This window comes from Salvelinus sp. IW2-2015, linkage group LG1 (assembly GCF_002910315.2).
Source record: "Salvelinus sp. IW2-2015 linkage group LG1, ASM291031v2, whole genome shotgun sequence".
NCBI lineage: Eukaryota > Metazoa > Chordata > Actinopteri > Salmoniformes > Salmonidae > Salvelinus > Salvelinus sp. IW2-2015.
The window spans coordinates 46,644,611-46,665,573 of NC_036838.1; the positions used below are offsets into that span (position 1 = coordinate 46,644,611).

Consider the following 20,963-nt stretch of genomic DNA (forward strand, 5'->3'; position numbering starts at 1 on the left):
AATTAAAAACCATAAAGCTTTCATAATTAATAAAGGTCATGTTAACTGACTGATATTATCTCATATAGAACATAACATGTAAGATTTCCTAAATCTGTGTCAAACCTCAGACAAAATTGTCGGCGTTTATCCCAAAACCCTATTCTTTCCCCATTCATTTCCCCCATAGCAATGGCTGAACGAACCAGAGGTAAATCATTTCCGGGTTTTCGGATTTGAAGCTGGCGAGCTCTATGAGTTCAACACGGTTCAAAATCTTTCCAAGCTACACTTCCCATGATACCGTTGTGTCACGTCGATCACATTATCCTTTACGTAATGTCAACATGAGTGGGCAGTCTGTGTGTAATCATTAGTCCAAACAGTTTTTGCAACGAAAACGAGAGCTTCTATTGGACAAATTCAGGTAAGTCCCGCCCGTTTGGTTCTATTTTCTTCCGTTTAGGAAATGTTTTGCAACAGAATTGGCGTAATGAATATGCCAATGGGCTTTGGTCTGGGCACAGAAAGGATGCAGCTGGAAATTCCAGTGGTAGCTAGTAGCTATGTACTCTGATCATTGAGCAAATTATTGGTCGTTCCTATGTTTTGTGCAAAACAGATTTTTCAAATGAAAAAGTAGCAATTCCGAAGTCGTGAGAATATCAATATCATGCCTTTCATACATGCACAAGGGATCCATTGCAAGTACTTGAAACAGATTAGCTAGCTAAGCTACCTGTACAGTTAGCATCACTTGTTCTGGTAGGCTGGTGGTTTGTCCCTGACGCGAGGTTTTTATATGATTTAATTCGTCACATGGTAAAACAGTGGTGTTTACTCAAGTAGCTTGCTTACACTTTTTTTTAAAAATATTTAAGTGGTACATAACTAGGTAAAACTAGCTTCATTTGCTAACCCTCTCGCGCACCGCTAAAAGGTTTAGGAACTCTGCTAAAATGACATGAAGTTAGAACATGCCTTGGGATGACTCCTTTTGGAACTTTGTTGCTAATGTTTCCGTTAGTAAACATTGCGTCGTCACATGTATTTAATTGTTATATGCGTTGTCCATGATTGCCTGCTGTGTAACTAGTTATGTTCGTTAGCTATCGATAGCTAATTTATGCAAGCCACAGCTTGGAAATTAATTTGTTAGTAAACCAAGAATGTTAGTTAAATGAGTATGACATGCATGGTATGCCTTTCTTTTGTGGCTATTTGGTGATACAATGGATTATCAACAACTGGGATATGTTTGTTAACGCTGGCCACATATGAAACGTGAAGATATGGCTCCGCAGTTAAAAGGAAGAAAACCTTTTTKGGGGGGGCCAAATACTCCTTCATAACTAATCGATTGCCAGCTAACAACAACTGGATAACGAAGAAGCCCATTCTGTGTGGAGGAGACATTTAAATTGACTTTATTGCTTATTTACGGTATATGCCATCCGCCCATAAACCTTTAAACTGGTCTACTATGGCGATTAGTGGGGTGAGTCTTCTTTCCCAAGCCGGGCACGTGGCTGTCCCGGGAGTGGTTCTGTCAGCTATGCCTTCTTCCAACACGCCAGTGTCTGCCCGCCCCACACCAAATGCGGACACCCGTGGCTGCGAGAATGGTGACTTGATGGACTCTTTCGGCATCTTCCTGCAAGGCCTTCTAGCGATGGTGGCCTTCAGTACGCTGATGTGTGAGTACAGCCAACCAGATGCTCACTCTGACTGTGGAAAATGTGCTAATTTATGGTCGTTTGTTCTGTGCAGTTAGGCCTACTGTAAAATAGAATTTCACTGTGCAGTGTTGAAATTGGATAACCTGTTTAGGCTACTTGTTTAGAATGGAAGTCTGTTTTTAATTGTCAATAATCACTGGCAGTCATTACCTATACACTGTCTCAAAATACTGGATTATACAGTGTGAAATGTGTTGTCCCATCCCCATAGTGTTCATTTTTGACCATGTAATTTGACCTCATTGAGTGCCTCTTTGACCACTGAGTCAGCAGTGTTGCCCTGGTAGAGAGGAGCCTCACAGCAACAACAGCAAGAGGTGAGGCATTTTCAGCTCTCAGAGCAGTGATGATGCCTGAGGCAGCTTTGTCAGTGGGAATTGACATGGCCTGAATCATCACATTCACCCAGCCCAGCCCACAGTCTACATGCAGGGTGTGTCAGTAGTTACACACTCAACACAACAGTCTGAGGAAGTCTGAAGTCACAGCATATCCATATGTGAATTCCCCTGTAAACATTTGTTTGGGCAATACACTAGAAAAACTAGCTACCCTTTTGACAGGTGACATAGATATACTTTACACAGATACGCGCACATGCATCCACGCACACTGTAAAGTATTTAACACACATTAGGGTATTGTTGTCTAGATGTGTCATATCTTAAACCCAAATTGAGGATTAGGATATGTCCGGTAGATTAGTGGAGTCATAAATCATTAATGCACTTTTTTCTCTCACCCAGCAATCAATCATGTGTCATGGAGGTTAGAGGGCGGGCATGGAAACAAGCTGACTATTGTCTGGAACAGCCAAAGCATTATTTGTCAGCCATTACATTGTGTTCAGAGAATACACACTCTTGCATCACTCACACAAGGATTCATTATAGTGTAGACCTAGACTTTAGTAGAAAGGGCTTGCGCCTCGTACACAGGGGCCTAACCCCCAGAGTAGCAGTCACTGAGACAGGCAGTTTGTCTTTCATGTAGGCTATTGTGTTTGAACACACACCAATCTACAGTGCAGGGGGTCAGGTAGCCTAGCGGTTAGAGCATTGTGCCTGTAACCGAAAGGTTGCTGGTTCGAATCACAGAGCCAAGAATGTGAAAAATCTGTCAATGCCCTTGAGTAAGGCATTGAACCTTTATTGCTCGAAGGTAGCTGTTAGCAGACCCAGGCCATGACCCCACTCTCTGAGGATGTCTCAGGGAGAGTTCGGATATGCAAAAATCACATTTCCAATCAATGCACTCTTAATACACTCTTGTACATGTGTGGAATAGGACAACTATAAGCACCCACCTTATTATCATTCTCAGGTTGGTACCCCAGGTGATAATGTTGAAATGTGACCTAGACTGTGTGACATGTAATACACTGCTCAAAAAAATAAAGGGAACACTAAAATAACACATCCTAGATCTGAATGAATGAAATATTCTTATTAAATACTTTTTTCTTTACATAGTTGAATGTGCTGACAACAAAATCACACACAAATTATCAATGGAAATCAAATTTATCAACCCATGGAGGTCTGGATTTGGAGTCACACTCAAAATTAAAGTGGAAAACCACACTACAGGCTGATCCAACTTTGATGTAATGTCCTTAAAACAAGTCAAAATGAGGCTCAGTAGTGTGTGGCCTCCCAGTGCCTGTATGACCTCCCTACAATGCCTGGGCATGCTCCTGATGAGGTGGCGGATGGTCCCTGAGGGATCTCCTCCCAGACCTGGACTAAAGCATCTGCCAACTCCTGGACAGTCTGTGGTGCATGGCGTTGGTGGATGGAGCGAGACATGATGTCCCAGATGTGCTCAATTGGATTCAGGTCTGGGGAACGGGCGGGCCAGTCCATAGCATCAATGCCTTCCTCTTGCAGGAACTGCTGACACACTCCAGCCACATGAGGTCTAGCATTGTCTTGCATTAGGAGGAACCCAGGGCAACCGCACCAGCATATGGTCTCACAAGGGGTCTGAGGATCTCATCTCGGTACCTAATGGCAGTCAGGCTACCTCTGGCGAGCACATGGAGGGCTGTGCGGTCCCCAAAGAAATGCCACCCCACACCATGACTGACCCACCGCCAAATCGGTCATGCTGGCGGATGTTGCAGGCAGCAGAACGTTCTCCACAGCGTCTCCAGACTCTGTCACGTCTGTCACGTGCTCAGTGTGAACCTGCTTTCATCTGTGAAGAGCACAGGGCGCCAGTGGCGAATTTGCCAATCTTGGTGTTCTCTGGAAAATGCCAAAGTCCTGCACGGTGTTGGGCTGTAAGCACAACCCCACCTGTGGACGTCGGGCCCTCATACCACCCTCATGGAGTCTGCTTCTGACCGTTTGAGCAGACACATGCACATTTGTGGCCTGCTGAGGTCATTTTGCAGGGCTCTGGCAGTGCTCCACCTGCTCCTCCTTGCACAAAGGCGGAGGTAGCGGTCCTGCTGCTGGGTTGTTGCCCTCCTACGGCCTCCTCCACGTCTCCTGATGTACTAGCCTGTCTCCTGGTAGCGCCTCCATGCTCTGGACACTACGCTGACAGACACAGCAAACCTTCTTGCCACAGCTCGCATTGATGTGCCATCCTGGATGAGCTGCACTACCTGAGCCACTTGTGTGGGTTGTAGACTCCGTCTCATGCTTCCACTATAGTGAAAGCACCGCCAGCATTCAAAAGTGACCAAAACATCAGCCAGGAAGCATAGGAACTGAGAAGTGGTCTGTGGTCACCACCTGCAGAACCACTCCTTTATTGGGGGTGTCTTGCTAATTGCCTATAATTTCCACCTTTTGTCTATTCCATTTGCACAACAGCATGTGAAATTTATTGTCAATCAGTGTTGCTTCCTAAGTGGACAGTTTGATTTCACAGAAGTGTGATTGACTTGGAGTTACATTGTGTTGTTTAAGTGTTCCCTTTATTTTCTTGAGCAGTGTATGACCATGCCTGCCTGGTGTCGCGTACTGTTAGCAGGTCCTCTGATCTATCAATGGGTTTAATTACAGTGCCAAATGCACTACATTTTTTTCAGCTCATAAGATTTTCAAAGTATTTCTTCTGCTCACAGAGCAACGGAGATTTGGAGGATAATATCATGATCGGCACATTAGTAACAAGCAGTGACATTTTAGTGTGTAATGTACAGTAGTCTGCCACTTCCTCTTACCATCCACTCTTCCTCTCTGGTCTCTCCTTGTGTAAACATGGCATCTCAATAGCTGACTTGTTAAGGGAATATAGCTTAATGAACATTGTCTGCTAAAGTCCATTAGTTAGGGGTTAGGCTATGGTGCTAAAGGGGAAACTGAACTGCATTTCCCATCACACTGGCCATATTCATAGAAATAGGCCTGTTACACTTTGTGCTGAGATGTTGCCCAACATACTAAACTTGATGATGGAAGTGTAAAGCTGATTTCAGTTCAGACTGGAGCTGGCCTTAATTCATTTACATTAATAGAATGAGTGGATTTGCCCCAGAGAGGGATACTAATTCATCCCACTGCTGTCGTGGGTGTGACTGCTGTCGTTGGTGTGTGAGAGCGGCAGTTCTATATGTGACTCTGTGTCCTGTCCACAGTGAAGCGCTTCAGGGAGCCCAAGCATGAGAGAAGGCCATGGACGATCTGGTAGGTCGGCAGCCGTCTCACTCCCACTTCCAACCACAGTATTAAAGCTTATCCTCTTCAATATTGCTATTAACCAAGAAATGCAACTAAGATAAACACAATGTTATGTTGAACTATTGAAAGAACTTGAATTCTCAAGAGTTCTTAAAAGGCCCTCCTGTGCCCGGCACCTCTACCAGGTTCCTGGACACCTCCAAACAGGCCATTGGTATGCTATTCATTCACTTTGCCAACGTCTACCTGTCTGACCTCACAGAGGAGGACCCCTGCTCACTGTGAGTGTGTCTCTGTATGAGTGTGTGTCTGTCAGACGTTATGTGTGTCTGTCTTTGTGCCTCTGTGTTTTTGTGTATGTAGTAAATATAAATGCAATATGTAAAGTGTTGGTCCCATGTTTCATGAGCTGAAATAAAAGATCCCATAAATGTTCTATACGTGCAAATTTGGTTGCATCCCTGTTAGTGAGCATAGTAGTGTCATATCAATAAGCTGATTTAACAGCATGAGTATTGTCACACAACATAATGCCACAGATTTTAAGGGAGCATGCAATTGGCATGCTGACTGCAGGAATGTCTAACAGAGCTGTATAGCTGTTCCAGAGAATTTTATGTTAATTTCTTTACCATAAGCCACCTCCAACGTTTTAGAGAATTTGGCAGTACATCCAACTGGCCTCACAATCGCAGACCACATGTAACCACACCAGCCCAGGACCTCCACATCTGGCTTCTTCACCTGTGGGATCTTCTGAGGGGAGGGGGGGGCTGAGGAGTATTTCTGTTTGTAATAAAGCCCTTTAAAACTAATTCTGATTGGCTGGGTGGGTGGGAAAAGGCCCACCCATGTCTGCACCCCTGCCCAGTCATGTGAAATCCATAGATTAGGGCCTAATTAATTTATTTCAATTGACTGATTTCCTTCTATGAAATTTAACTCAGTAAAATCATTGAAATTGTTGCATGTTGCATTTATATTTCTGGTCAGTATAGTCTCTATAACATTATGCACTTCAAGGTTGAAGTGGACACAATGTCTCCTCTCTTCCTCAGTTACCTCATTAACTTCCTCCTGGATGCGTCTCTTGGAATGCTGCTGATCTATGCCGGGGTGAGGGCCATCAGTGCTATCGTAGAGTGGAGGCAGTGGGACGCTCTACGCTTCGGAGAATATGGTGAGAGTGTGTGTGTTTGTCAGTGTGGATGAGAGATCATTTCACCCTGTAGTACGCATGGTGTCCAGAAGAGGGGAGTGGCTGCCTTGGGCACTACTGCAATGTCATCCACATCAAACATAGTCGATCACTGTTAAATTGTTTACCCAAAGGCAGAGTTTATGGAAACCTTTCCCTGCTTTGATTTAAAGGGGTAATATGCAGTGGACCTGGAGAAATGTAACCTCTGTAATTCATAGACAGAGCTTTGGATGCAAGAACTGACCATATCAAACATTATTGTTTTAACCATGTTTCGAGGCATGTATGTTTGTTCACACTTATATTGTTTACAGACATTGGAGTAAAACAAGCTTATATATTGGGTTCTGGTGGGGTATGATGACCGTTAAACCAAGCTCATGAGGCATTTAGAATTAGTTTTACAAGATTCAATGGATTTATCATTTAGAAGTCCAAAAAATGGATGTAGCAACTGCAGATTGCCCCTTTAAGTGGAATATAGAGTTCCAGTTAACTGCCGCCTGTCTGGGTATTTCTGTGGGTTGGTATTTGTCTGTTTTGCTCATTTGTTTCTGTCTATTGGATTGTGTGTCTAGTCCATAGGTCACAAGTTCATCATTGGTTTGTGTGTGTGTGTGTGCACACAGGAGAACCAGTGCAGTGTACTGCATGGGCAGGCCAGTGTGCTCTCTACATCCTTATCATGATGTTTGAGAAGGTCCTCATCATCCTGGTCCTACTCATCCCCCAGTGGAAGAAGGTGAGTAGGGGGCATAATGGGTAGGTTCCTGACCACGTGACCATTGTGTCAATTCAGTTATATTATGACTGTGGAAAGTGTATGAGTACTAACAGTACTGTAAACTGTTTCTATCGTTTTAACTCCGGTGTGTTTGTTTGTGTACTGTTTACTCACCGTCTTTCTTTACTGTTGTGTGTGTGTGTGTCTCACAGCTGGCTCTCCTGAACCCCATAAACAATCCTCAGTTGGAGCTGGCCATCGTCATGCTCATCGTCCCGTTCTTCGTTAATGTAAGTTAAGTGTGCAGTGCCTCCGTGAGGCAGGGCTCAATTGAAAATACATTTAGTGATCTTAACCGTTAATCGGTTAGCCGCTGAAAATACATTTGACGGGTCATGCGTATCAGTCTTTAAGGTCATTTTCTTAATTTTGGAATTAAATTGGCACGTTTTTATTTTCGCATTGTATATTATTTATCATACACGCACAGCATACAGAGCCTAGTTTGAGGAGTGGAATAGCCTTCCACCTGTCAGACAGCGCGAGAGTAGCTCCTTATAAAGTCTGTAGGCTACTGGAGTGAAGCCTGCTTTTGGAAGCCCAGTCATKGCGCAACAATTTGACAATTCTAAATGCAATCGTGTGTTCAACATTTTTGTGGTCACGATTTTTATTTCTCGATCTCAACTCGTAATTAAAGCGCGCCTCCCCTTCGCCGTTCAGGTGTATACTGTATACTATAGCCTGCCTACTGTTGACTGATGATGCGTCACCCACCACTTTGCAATGTGAGCTCGAGGCAGTATAATTGTTTAAAACCTGATACTTTTACTTCAAATAATGAGGCATGACTTACCTTGCTTCAAAGTAGCCTTACGAAAATCGATCCGTAGAAACATGGAGGCAATTTTTTTCCCTCATGCCATTAACCAGCATTTCTCTCCTGTTCTAATTCATATCAACTTTCTTTCGTTGTTCAGAAGCGAAAGACACAATCCATATTAGCAACCCATCAAAGTTGTTGCTATTACATTCCCCCTCTTTCTACATTTCTGAGATTTTAATCTGTCACAACTGCTCAAATTAGGTTTAGAATTGTGTTTTCCACAGATTGCATTTTGGCAAATGTTTGAAAAGGACGTTTGGTTAGATGCTTCATTACAGGAGTATATGTTCAATAATATGCTATAGACTTTTGAACTATAATATGATAGGCTTGCTATTGTTGCATGTTTCCATTCAGCCTTAATGAAACATTTCTGATCCTTGTATGAATGCAAGGTACCAGAGAGGATATGGCAAGCGAGATGTTTCACTCTCGCCAATATCTGTCCCCAGTAAGCCCAATAGGTTTCTATGGTCTTATTTTGGGCCTAAGCTTGTCGCCTGCTTTCCCGCCCTGGTCCAACTCCCATTGTTAGGACGGAAACATGAGCATCTCATCATTATATACAGATCTCTAATAGTATTTTCTGTTGGTCACGTAATTTTACTGTTTGGACATTTTTTTCCGTTTGTTGACCGGTTAATGAGGGCCAGTTAGTCGGCAGCAAAATGGGCCGATATTTGCATCCCTTTTGAAATGTAATTCCTTCAACTAAGTGTATTTGATGTGACATTTATGTCTACGGATTTCAGCCATTTAGGCTTGTGTGTGATCATCAAACTGTCATGTGTGTCTGATGTTGTACTTGCTCACTGAGCTGTGTACTGTATGTTTTCCTCAGGCCCTGATGTTTTGGGTGGTAGATAACTTCCTGATGAAGAAGGGGAGGACAAAAGCCAAGCTGGAGGAGCGGGAGGTGGGGGAGGACGTGCGGGGCAACAGTAAGGTACGCTACAGGCGGGCACTCTCCCACGACGACTCAGAGTCTGAGGTAAGACATGGACACGGCCATTTATAAAGTCATGGACACAGAATGCTTAATAAAAGACCAAGGCCTGACCACACAACCAATCACACAACCAATCATATACCTATTCACATACACTGAGTATACCAAACATTAAGAACACCTTCCTAATATTGAGTTGCAGTTGTCAAGTTTGCTGGATGTCCTTTGGGTGGTGGACCATTCTTGATACACACCGGTGCGCCTGGCGCCTAATACCATACCGGGTTCAAAGACACTTAAATATTTTGTCTTGCCCATTCACCCTCTGAATGGCACACATAAACAATCCATGTCTCAGTTGTCTCAAGGCTAAGGATCAGACCCCCTTTTTTTTTATTTTTAAATTTTTGCCTAAAATGACATACCCAAATCTAACTGCCTGTAGCTCAGGACTTGAAGCAAGGATATGCATATTCTTGATACAATTTGAAAGGAAACAGTTTGAAGGTTGTGGAAATGTGAAATTAATGTAGGAGAATATAACACACTAGATCTGGTAAAAGATAATTCAAAGAAAAAAATGTGTTTTTTTATTTCCATCTATAAAATGCAAGAGAAAGGCCACAATGTATTATTCCAGTTTAGACAATTTAGATTTTAGCCACTAGATGACAGCGGTCTATTTGCGTAGTGTTAGACTGATCCAATGAACCGTTGCATTTCTGTTAAAATGTTTGATCAAGTCTGCCCAAATGTGCCTAATTGGTTTATTAATACATTTTGAAGTTCATAACTGTGCACTCTCCTCAAACAATAGCATGGTATTATTTCACTGTAATAGCTACTGTAAATTGGACAGTGTAGTTAGATTAAAAATCCTTCATTAACCTGTCTCTTCCACTTCACCTTCAGTGATTGAAGTGGATTTTAAGTGGATCAATAAGAGATCATAGCTTTCACCTGGTCAGTCTCTCATGGAAAAAGCAGGTGTTAATGTTTTGTACACTCAGTGTACATTACACACCAAAATCACTGGAAAAGCTGTTTTTTGGGAGAGCTCTGAAAAATCCTTAGGAGGATTATACACTAAGTCCTAAGATTTGATTCTGAGCCTCATCCACCTCCTTTCCCCAAAGCCCTCTCCTCGCAAGCCCTGTGTGGCCTCTCTCTCCTCCCATTGCCTCAGGCTGACGTAGCCACTAGGCTAACTTACATCCTCCCCTGGCTGTGTAGACAAACTTGCACAGCACCAGCAGAAGTCTGTCTCTGGGCTGTGAATCACTCCACCCTGTGCCCAAGGCCAGTCACTTTACAGGCCTGTAAACCAGATGGAACTGGCCCTGTGATCTGCTCCAGAGACCAGAGACAACCACCACACTCAAACATTCATGCATGAAGTCATTTAAGTCTGCCTTGAGCAGGGGGATTTCTTATTCATCAGAAACTGTAAAAACAAACTGTCCATCATTCATAAGGAGTGTTTTTTTTCTGATTCCAAAGCACCACATTTCTCATCATAAATGGAAGTAGTGAGTTGCTTTGGAATCAAATGTTGAGCTGATTGTGATAGCTAGATAATTGGTTTCCACAGTTACTCATGGATCACCCAAAGCACCATGTTTTGTGACAGTGGATTCTAGGAGTTATTGAAAGTATGTTCCCTGACCGGGAATCAAACCCAGGCATTGCGGTGAGAGCACCAAATCCTAACCGCTAGACCATCATGTCTAATATCAGGAATGCATGTCCTATGGAATTACTGGTATATGGAATTTGTGGCATGTGACAGGGGAGTAGTTTTTCATAGACATCTGGGTGTAGTGTACCAGACTGTGAGCACTTCCTCCAGTCACAGGAACTATCTGCAATTAACCAGTGGGCCCAAACCCACTACTAAAGAAACACTGCTGTACAGGTTAACACGGAGCATGTATGGCTTTAGTAATCTGCCTCAAACTGAAATAAAAAGTCTGTCTACATAAAGATTCAGAGCAGTGATCTTATCGCTCTCTCATTATAAAAGGGGGCATATAGCTATGTTATCACAGGCTTGTTTTATTGTGATGAGTTGGAGCTAGTTTTTGCTTCAGTAAAAGAGGCTTACAATGTAAAAAACCCTGATGGCAAGCTTCAATACTACACGCAAATACCACTCTAAAAGACTCCTCCCCTCTATCAAATATTCCGGGGCATATGTGTTCCTGCCACCACATCTCCCTGGTAGTCTAGTGGTTAAGCAACCAGACCCATCCCCATCCTTCCACCCCACAGAGGCAGATGGAGGACGAATGATACATTTCTGTTGACACAGGAAATTTGCTGGTGTCTGTGAGCATTTAAGCTCTGGGATTCAACTAATTTAACCCTTAACTCAGGKTTGCTTTGAGTGTCATCTATCCAGGCGTGTGGCTTCCTTTGGTCTCATTTCCAAACTCCTGTCTCTCTCTCAGATTCTGTTCTCGGCTGACGATGAGATGGATGACTCGGAGGAGGAGGATGTGCGCCGACTCACTGGCCTCAAGACGGTCAAGAAGAAGAAGAAGCACCGTATGGGGATCCCTGTTTGACCTGGGCCTACCCAGTCTGACCTGGTCTGACCCACTCCTATGTCTACTCACATCCCCACTCTCTCCTCCTTCAGGGCCTGCTGCCCTGACTGGAGCCTGCTGGCAACCTGTACTTGATTCCTCTAACAGCAGGCTGGCATTGGTCTCTTTGTGGAGTGAGTAGGGGGCCTATGTAGGGAGGTTGGATCATGGAAGACTGCAGACCATGGAGCCTATTGGACTGCCATTACTACACATCCACATGGGACTCCTGCAGCCTCTGCACTGGGAATAGAAACCCATGGAAAGGATTTTACTGCAGCTAACTACATACCATGTCTAAAGGAGATTTCACCATAGATCTGTCACTGGCGTTTCAGTGACACTCGTTGGGGAAATGAATCTTGATATGGGTGTTGGGAAAACTTTTAACACTGGTCTATAATAGGAGGGTTTGAGTCGGTGATGCAGTGTAATTGGTGATGCACCCTAAAGATCCTATTAAATGACTATTCTAATTCCTAATTCTGTTCCACACTGACTCTTCAGAAGTCCAGAATTATATTACTGCATCAGGTTAAACTGTGAATGGGTGTTACTTTTTCTGTGGTTTAGCCGGTGACCTCGGTTGGATGTAGACGGAGAGAACAGGCACCTGGTATTGAACTCCGCGTGTGTCGTCTCCCCCCCCCGCCTTTAAGTAAACCTCTGTCATTTTAATGTTTTAATACATTTGATACTCTTCCGAATCAGAAAGTGATTGTATTCCTCATCTAGATTCCATATAAGAAATGTTTGTCTCCTCAGCTAGGCTGACTGCTATGGCCTGTTATAGGAGTTGGTGGAGGAGTGTGTGTGTGTCTGTCTGTGTGGACTTTTCCATTCATGCATGGCTAAGGGAATGTGGGAGGTGTGGCTTGATGCGCCAATGGAGGCTTTGCTCTGTGAAGATGCAGTGTTTTATAATAACCACAGCACTCACGTTTCTAACAGTTTCCACTTCTACATGACTGCAGAGGGAGGACGGGTCAGGACGGTGCAGCTTGGGCGTGTGTGTCTCCACCATGCACCACCCAACCCGGACCCAAGGGACTGAAACCCTCATTTCAAGCCCACCCAGTGACCGTTTAGGTCTATAGGCGTGGCTCAGAGCCTTCTCTTCCTGTCTCTGTGTATGACCGTTAACTGGGATCTCTTCCATTACTTATTTATTGTCTTTGGTGTGTCCTGTTTTTTACTGTAAGTTATTTTGGGCCAAAACCATGATGATCCCCAGCCTACTAAGTGTTTTTCATTCCGAGACGGAGTAGATATGGGACCTGAGGGTGTGTCCTCACAACCAACGGGGAAAAACTCTCCGCTCTTGCACAATTCCCAGTTATCACTGGTCTATGGATGTTCTTTGTGTTCATTCTTTGTTGTCGACAATGTGCCTATGTGAACTTACCGTGTTTGTGAGTGTTCATTTTGTGCCCCAGAGCTTTAGACTTGCAGTAGCATTCAGTTGGTTTGACAGAAGCACAGACCTAGAGTTTGAGTGACTCTAGGTCAGCCTGCAGTACAGTGCAGGTATGTTTGTATGTATGAGTGTGTTTGTCTTAATGCKCCTGTTCAAAGTATGGAGTGGGGATAAAGTAAATGTGATGATGACCRTGGTGCTGAAGATGTTGAACGGTTTGACAATGATTATGTTGTTGGTTGATACTTAGGAATAAATGACAGTAGGGTTTGGTAAATGGGTGGTACAGCATCATAAAACACTTCTGGTTGCCCTCTGCTCAACAGCGAGGGCTTTTAGTATTTTGAAAAAAATAACTAGATCATTAAAATGACTGACAAATTAAGGACTTACATTACCATTATATTTACTTTTGCAATAAAGTTAGTAAAACACTGAAATAGMCACATTTTTGTATTTTTAAGACCGCGTCTGAATAGACAGAGCTTTCCGTTTTGTCCATTTACTAGGTTTGTACTGCATTGTAGGAGGGTTTAAAAAGTGAATTCCCTGGCCAGGAATCAAACCCTGGCTGCTGCTCGGTGAGCGCACCAAATCTTAACCACTAGACCCCCAGGGAGATGTCAGGGTAAAGAATGCTGGTGTTAAGAAGGCTCCTGGAATGTGGGGGGGAATTTGAGATCACAGGTCTCTGTTATGCTCTAGACTGCCACCAGGGTGCCATTTCCACAGTGGCAGAGTGGGCTGTCAGTAAACAGTTCAGTAACAGGTGCAGTGAGGCATGTAGGGAAGTGAGGACCCATTTCTCCCCATAGAGTTCACTGACTCTGAGAATATTGCCAAGTACCTGTAAATCAGAGGAGGCTGTTGGGAAGAGCTATAGGAGGACGGGCTCACTGTAATTGCTGGAATAAATGGAACGGTWTCAAACATGGAAACCATGTGTTTGACTCTGTTCCATTTACTCCATTCCAGCCATTACAATGAGACTGTCCTCCTATAACACCTCCCACCAGCCTCCACTGCTGCAAATAGATCCCCTAATTATACACACAAGACTATCTTTTGAAGCATACGAACTGACTCGAGGACAATTTTTATTGATGGACAAACACCTTTTGACTCCTTACTCACTTATAAACTACACACAGACATGCTGGCAGGCAAGCGATGGCCTCTCAAACAGAAAGGCTGATTCACTAGTCTCCCTGTGATACAGTATGTATGGTCTGGCCCCTTTGAGTCAAGTCTTACTCTGAACCATTATGTCAAAGTTATGACTGCAAGTGTTATGTTTTCAAAATCCCTAAACCTTTAGATAATCCATTCAGGAAAATATTTTGACCTCAGGTTTAATTTGATGGGAGAGGTGAACTCTTGATTGGGCAGTAGGGAGTAGAGCTATTTTGGGGTTAGTAGTAACATGGGGAAGGTGTTCATCAGCTGACGTGTTCTGCCAGTTAATATGCATTCAGAGGCCTAATAAAATCCGGGCTGCTGCGGTGAAAGTGCTGAATCCTAACCACTAGACTGCCAGGGAGTGGTGTAGCTTCCAGAGTACTTTGAAATCACAGCTAGTGGAATGTTGTAAGGGCTATGAGTTGTCTCTCACTCAGCAGTTCGTTGCAACCACATCCTAAATGAGGAAAGACCTGTTCCAGCTGCATAATCCCTCATGTCAGTCTAATAATACACACTGACAATGGACAGAGAGAGARGAGGGTGAGGGTCCACTGACTCAATCCCAGGGTCAATAACAGATTATCTCCCTGGGGATCTGAGGGTATAAATATAATGGACTGGACAGAGAGGAGCAATCCAGACAGCTCCACTGACCAGAACTCTGGGATTAAGACACGAAAACCCAAACACAATGTCTCAGGTAAGCAAACGTCCTTGTATCCGACTGTCCTGACCTATTTTTATCAACTATTTGTTGTCCAGTTCTTGATGTGACAGCAAAATCTACATATATTATTTCCTATGTAAAGGATTCCTCTATTTACTTTAATATAGGAAGATCGAGAAACAAATCAGAGGGATGGTTATGATGAGGGAAATCCTGAAAGATGTGAGATTTTGCCTTGTCTTTAACCTCCATTCTTTCTCCAGCCCTCCATAGCCCGGTGAGGTAAAGAAGAAGTGTCCTGTGATGGAGGAGGAACTGAAAGGAGCCCGCAGTAAACTGGGGCTGAAGGGCGAGCGCAAGAGTAAGACCTATGAGGTCATGATAGACTGGTGAGTAGCAGCATTCAGACTCAACCTATAGTAGCATAATGTCACTTGCCTAACTTTTTTTTTCTCCACTTGTGGGAGTTGTCAAATACAAGTAATTATCACTGCCATATTAATTGTTGACCGCATATACCCTTTTGATATTGGTCAGTTGTAGGCAATAGTGCAGCGAGCATATCAGGGAGAGTAAAGTCAGTCAAGTGACATGAGCTCGGTTCACTTTCTACAATGTTATTGCTGAACTCTGGTGTGTATTCGGCCCAAGCCCAGCTCAGGAGAGCGCATACTGAGTGAGTTACAAATAGTTTCCACTCCTACAGAGACTGAATCTTGTGCAGTCAGTGTTTAAGACAAAGGGTGTATAGTTACTGGCCTAGTGTTACTGTCCCTGTCCCCAGGGTAGAGGAAGAATGTTTGATTAGAGAACTAGGAAGAAGGAAAAAGACAACACAACTGCAGCACTTCTAAAGATTATAGACACATCAGTTTGTCTACAGTGTGAATATTGCTCATCATCTTTGTGTTTGTGTGTAGGGGGGCGTGCCAAGCACTACTATCTTTGCTTATGCCCTTGTCTGTCCATCCTCAGTGCATATGGGGAAGGTGGCTCCCTCTGTGTTCAGTGAGGTGAAGTATTGACTAGAGACTGTACTGGAGAAGCCTAAAGCCCCAGGAGCCAGCATCTTTGGCAGGTAGAGGCAGCCAGGGTGGAGGAGTAGTGGCTATCATCACTGCACTGGAGCCATGACAGGACAGATGGATGCCTGGGCAAATGGCACCAAAGAAGCCAAACCTTACTGTTATTGAATGGTCTGATATATGTTGTGTGAATGTGTGTGTGCCTCAATTTACCCTTATACAAAGCATGGCATTTTCTTCGTGTTTATTTTAGCATGGAAATAGGACATTTTGAAATTGGGACAGCAGCACACTGAAGTATAATGCGTATGTAGCCCATGCTATTTTAGACATTCTGTTATGGGAATTTTATGAATAATGACTATATTATGTATACATTTAACTTCTTGGCGCACAGATCCCGATTTACGGGATCATTTTCCTAAACAACCGCTGAATTGCAGAGAGCCAAATTCAGAAATAATACTACAAATATTTATAATCATGCAATCACAAGTGAAATATACCAAAACACAGCTTAGCTTGTTGTTAATCCACCTATCGTGTCAGATTTTGAAAATATACTTTACAGCGAAAGCAATCCAAGCGTTTGTGAGTGTATCAATCAATGCTAGAACAGCTAGCCTTAAATTAGCTTGGTCACGAAAGTCAGAAAAGCAATAAAATTAATCGCTTACCTTTGATAATCTTCGGATGTTTGTACTCACGAGACTCCCAATTACACAATAAATGTTATTTTTGTTCGATAAATATTAGTTTTATAACAAAAAAACACCATTTGGGTTGCGCGTTATGTTCAGAAAACCACAGCCTCGTTCCGTTCCTGAAAGGCAGACGGAAATTCCAAAAAGTATCCGTAATGTTCGTAGAAACATGTCAAATGTTTTTTATAATCAATCCTCAGGTTGTTTTTAACATACATAATCGATAATATTTCAACCGGACGGTAACCTATTCAATAAAAGAGAGAAAGAAAATGTTGAGCTACCCCTCTCGCGCGCAGGAACTAATCAAAGGACACCTGACTCGTTTTGAAAAATCTAGCTAATTTTTCAAAATAAAAGCCAGAAACTATGTCTAAAGCCTGGTCACAGCCTGAGGAAGCCATTGGAAAAGGAATCTGGCTGATACCCCTTTAAATGGAAGAGGGGCAGGCAATGAAACAGGGCAACAACAAAATAAATGCACTTCCGGGTTGGATTTCCTCAGGTTTTCGCCTGCAGAATCAGTTTTGTTATACTCACAGACAATATCTTGACAGTTTTGGAAACTTTGGAGTGTTTTCTATCCTAATCTGTAAATTATATGCATATTCTACAATCTGGGCCTGAAAAATAGTCTGTTTACCTTGGGAACATTATTTTAAAAAATAAAATAAAAAATCTGGCTCCTAGCGTCAAGAAGTTAACATAGAATTATAACTAACAGAATTATATCCTGTCTGATGAAGAATGTTTGTCCATAAGAAAGATGGACTGTTGGTAGGCAAGGAACTGGCAGACAACTTGTGACCACTGTGAAACTGATAACAGGGATGGAWGTCTCCCCACCCAGGGAGGGGAGAGACCTTGGGCTTGTAGTAGATTGTATAACAGGTGGCGGACAATGTATGAGAAGAAGACTTGTGAACTATGTTGCCATTTGTATCTGAGAGGAGGAGGAACGTTTATGACGAAATGTGAGGTATATAGACCAATGTACCGGAATTGAGAGGACATAATTCTGGACTGGTAAGTGCTAATGCCGTTGTTTGAATTATAATTCTTTTTTTAAATTGTGCAATTTATAGAAATATAATCAGTAATGAAATGTGTAAAGTACACATTGGCTTTTCATAGTGTGTGTGTGTGTGTGTGTGTGTGTATGTATGTATGTGTATGACCCATAACCCGTGTTTGTGTTTGTTTGTTTGGGTGGATGTGGGTGGGTGTGTATGTGTGTGTATATACAGTGGGGAGAACAAGTATTTGATACACTGCCGATTTTGCAGGTTTTCCTACTTACAAAGCATGTAGAGGTCTGTTAATTTTTATCATAGGTACACTTCAACTGTGAGAGAAGGAATCTAAAACAAAAATCCAGAAAATCACATTGTATGATTTTTAAGTAATTTAATTTGCATTTTATTGCATGACATAGTATTTGATACATCAGAAAAGCAGAACGAATATTTGGTACAGAAACCTTAGTTTGCAATTACAGAGATTACGTTTCCTGTAGTTCTTGACAGGTTTGCACACACTGCAGCAGGGATTTGTGCCCACTCCTCCATACAGACCTTCTCCAGATCTTCAGGTTTCGGGGCTGTCGCTGGGCAATACGGACTTTCGGCTCCCTCCAAAGATTTTCTATTGGGTTCAGGTCTGGAGACTGGCTAGGCCCACTCCAGGACCTTGAGATGCTTCTTACGGAGCCACTCCTTAGTTGCCTGGTGGCTGTGTGTTTCGGGTCGTTGTCATGCTGGAAGACCCAGCCACGACCCATCTTCAATGCTCTTACTGAGGGAAGGAGGTTGTGGTCAAGATCTCGCGATACATGGCCCATCCATCCTCCCCTCAATACGTGTCGTTCCTGTCCCCTTTGCAGAAAAGCATCCCCAAAGAATGATGTTTCCACCTCCATGCTTCAGGTTGGGATGGTGTTCTTGGGTTGTACTCATCCTTCTATTCCTCCAAACACGGCGAGTGGAGTTTAGAGCAAAAAGCTCAATTTTTGTCTCATCAGACCACATGACCTTCTCCCATTCCTCTCTGGATCATCCAGATGGTCATTGGCAAACTTCAGACGGGCCTGGACATGCGCTGGCTTGAGCAGGGGGACCTTGCGTGCGCTGCAGGATTTTAATCCATGACGGCGTAGTGTGTTACTAATGGTTTTCTTTGAGACTGTGGTCCCAGCTCTCTTCAGGTCATTGACCAGGTCCTGCCGTGTAGTTCTGGCTGATCCCTCACATTCCTCATGATCATTGATGCCCCACGAGGTGAGATCTTGCAGGGAGCCCCAGACCGAGGGTGATTGACCGTCATCTTGAATTCTTCATTTTTCTAATAATTGTGCAACATTTTGTTGCTCTCACCAAGCTGCTTGGCTATTGTCCTGTAGCCATCCAGCTGTACAGGTCTACAATTTATCCCTGATGTCCTTACACAGCTCTCTGGTCTTGGCCATTGTGGAGAGGTTGGATCTGTTTGATTGATGTGTGGACAGGTGTCCTTTTATACAGGTAACGAGTTCAAACAGGTGCAGTTAATACAGGTAATGAGTGGAGACAGGAGGGCTTCTTAAAGAAAAACTAACAGGTTGTGAGAGCCGGAATTCTTACTGGTTGGTAGGTGATCAAATACTTAGTCATGCAATAAAATGAAATTAATTACTTAAAAATCATACAATGTGTTTTCTGGATTTTTGTTTTAGATTCCGTTCTCTACAGTTGAAGTGTACCTATGATAAAATGACAGACCTCTACATGCTTTGTAAGTAGGAAAACCTGCAAAATCGGCAGTGTATCAATACTTTGTTTCTCCACTGTATATATATATATATATTTCATTTTTATTAAAATGGAATGGAGTAGAACAGCAAACACACACATGGCCACTGCGCCTGCTGCTCCACTCCACCCCATTTCCATATGAAATAGCCATTGGATGCTGTTGGGGGGAGGGCAGGCCCACAACAATGGCCGGAGTTGAACGGAACAGCACTTCACCATAGTGACTGTGTTCCCTCTGCTCTATACAATACATATCTGTTTATGTTACATGATGATACAAGGCTCATACATAACAAATATTTTTTTTAATGTTTTCTTTCACAGTGATAGATACTCCGACTGGGATGCCCCGGTGCCAAGGTGCCCATCCCCCACTGAAGCGGGTTCATCCAGCCGGACCCCTGCTGTCTCCGGCTCTACACCTAACCCCGCCCGGCCATCTAGAGGTGTGAAGACACAAACAAAGAAGCGGAGGAAGGGAMGTGTGGAACCTGCTGGCAGAGAGGTAGAGGGGCAATGRCACTATGTGCTGGAGGAGGATGTGGAGCCACGTCCTCCAATATTCAGACCAAAAAGGCCACCAGGACCTCAGCTGGACATGACCTCAAAATACAGCCCCATGCAACTTTTTCAACTGTTTTTCACCCCGTCAGTTGTTGATTCCCTGGTGTGTAATACAAACAAATATGGGGCTAAGAAGCAAGCAGGAAAGAAAGAGGCATGGAAGTCCATTTCCATGTCAGACCTTTTCTGCTACCTTTCACTGGTCATTTACATGGGGCTGGTGAAGTAAAAAACCCTCAAGGATTACTGGAAAACATCCCCACTCTATCAACTGCCTTTCCCCCCACTGTCATGTYCTCTACAAGGTTTCTAAATATCTCACGGGCGCTTCACATCAGTGACCCAGAAGTTGATGAGGAGAATGACAGGAGGAGAGGCACCGCACGGTTTGACAGGCTCTGCAAAGTCAAACCTCTCTACGCCAGCATGGTTGAGGCTTGCAAGACCCATTTTCAGCCCGCCCAGAACTTGTCCATAGATGAGAGGATGGTAGCCTCAAAGGCCAGAATTGGCCTAAAACAATACATGCGTAACAAGCCAACTAAGTGGGGTTACAAGCTGTTTGTTTTGGCTGATTGTGTGTGTGCATACACGTGCAATTTTTTTGTCTATGAGGGGAAGAACACTTGTGCGACCGGTAAGGGACTTAGCTATGACTCCAATAACTCCATTACAGATTTCCTACTGCTGGGGAAGGGCTACAAACTTTTTGTGGACTACTTCTACACAAGCCCTACCCTGTTTGCAGACCTGAGGAAGCTGGATGTGTGGGCTTGTGGCACTATTCGGACCAACAGAGTGGGCTTTCCGAAGACAAAGGTAAACGACATGCCTAAGCGGGCTGAGCGGGGGACCATGCGATGGATCAGTGAAGATGGCCTGCTGTTTGTGAAATGGATGGATACCAGAGAGGT

The 20,963-nt window shown here is 43.6% G+C and overlaps 1 protein-coding gene across 3 annotated transcripts; it reads left to right on the forward strand.

The window, feature by feature from the left end:
- Positions 1 to 454: 454 nt before the first annotated feature.
- Positions 455 to 13,558, forward strand: LOC111968590 (store-operated calcium entry regulator STIMATE). 3 transcript variants are annotated; one of them, XM_023994287.2, is made up of 8 exons: positions 455 to 1,676; positions 5,311 to 5,359; positions 5,539 to 5,634; positions 6,412 to 6,533; positions 7,184 to 7,296; positions 7,491 to 7,568; positions 9,006 to 9,110; positions 11,564 to 13,558. In XM_023994287.2, the coding sequence occupies exons 1-8, from the start codon at positions 1,427 to 1,429 to the stop codon at positions 11,678 to 11,680; spliced, it is 930 nt and encodes a 309-aa protein (XP_023850055.1). In that variant the 5' UTR covers positions 455 to 1,426; the 3' UTR covers positions 11,681 to 13,558. The 3 variants fall into 3 exon arrangements, with proteins under 3 accessions (XP_023850055.1, XP_023850064.1, XP_023850046.1); XM_023994278.2 differs by having other exon boundaries at positions 459 to 1,676; positions 9,006 to 9,155; XM_023994296.2 differs by lacking the exon at positions 5,539 to 5,634 and having other exon boundaries at positions 457 to 1,676; positions 9,006 to 9,155.
- The last annotated feature ends 7,405 nt before the right edge of the window (positions 13,559 to 20,963 follow it).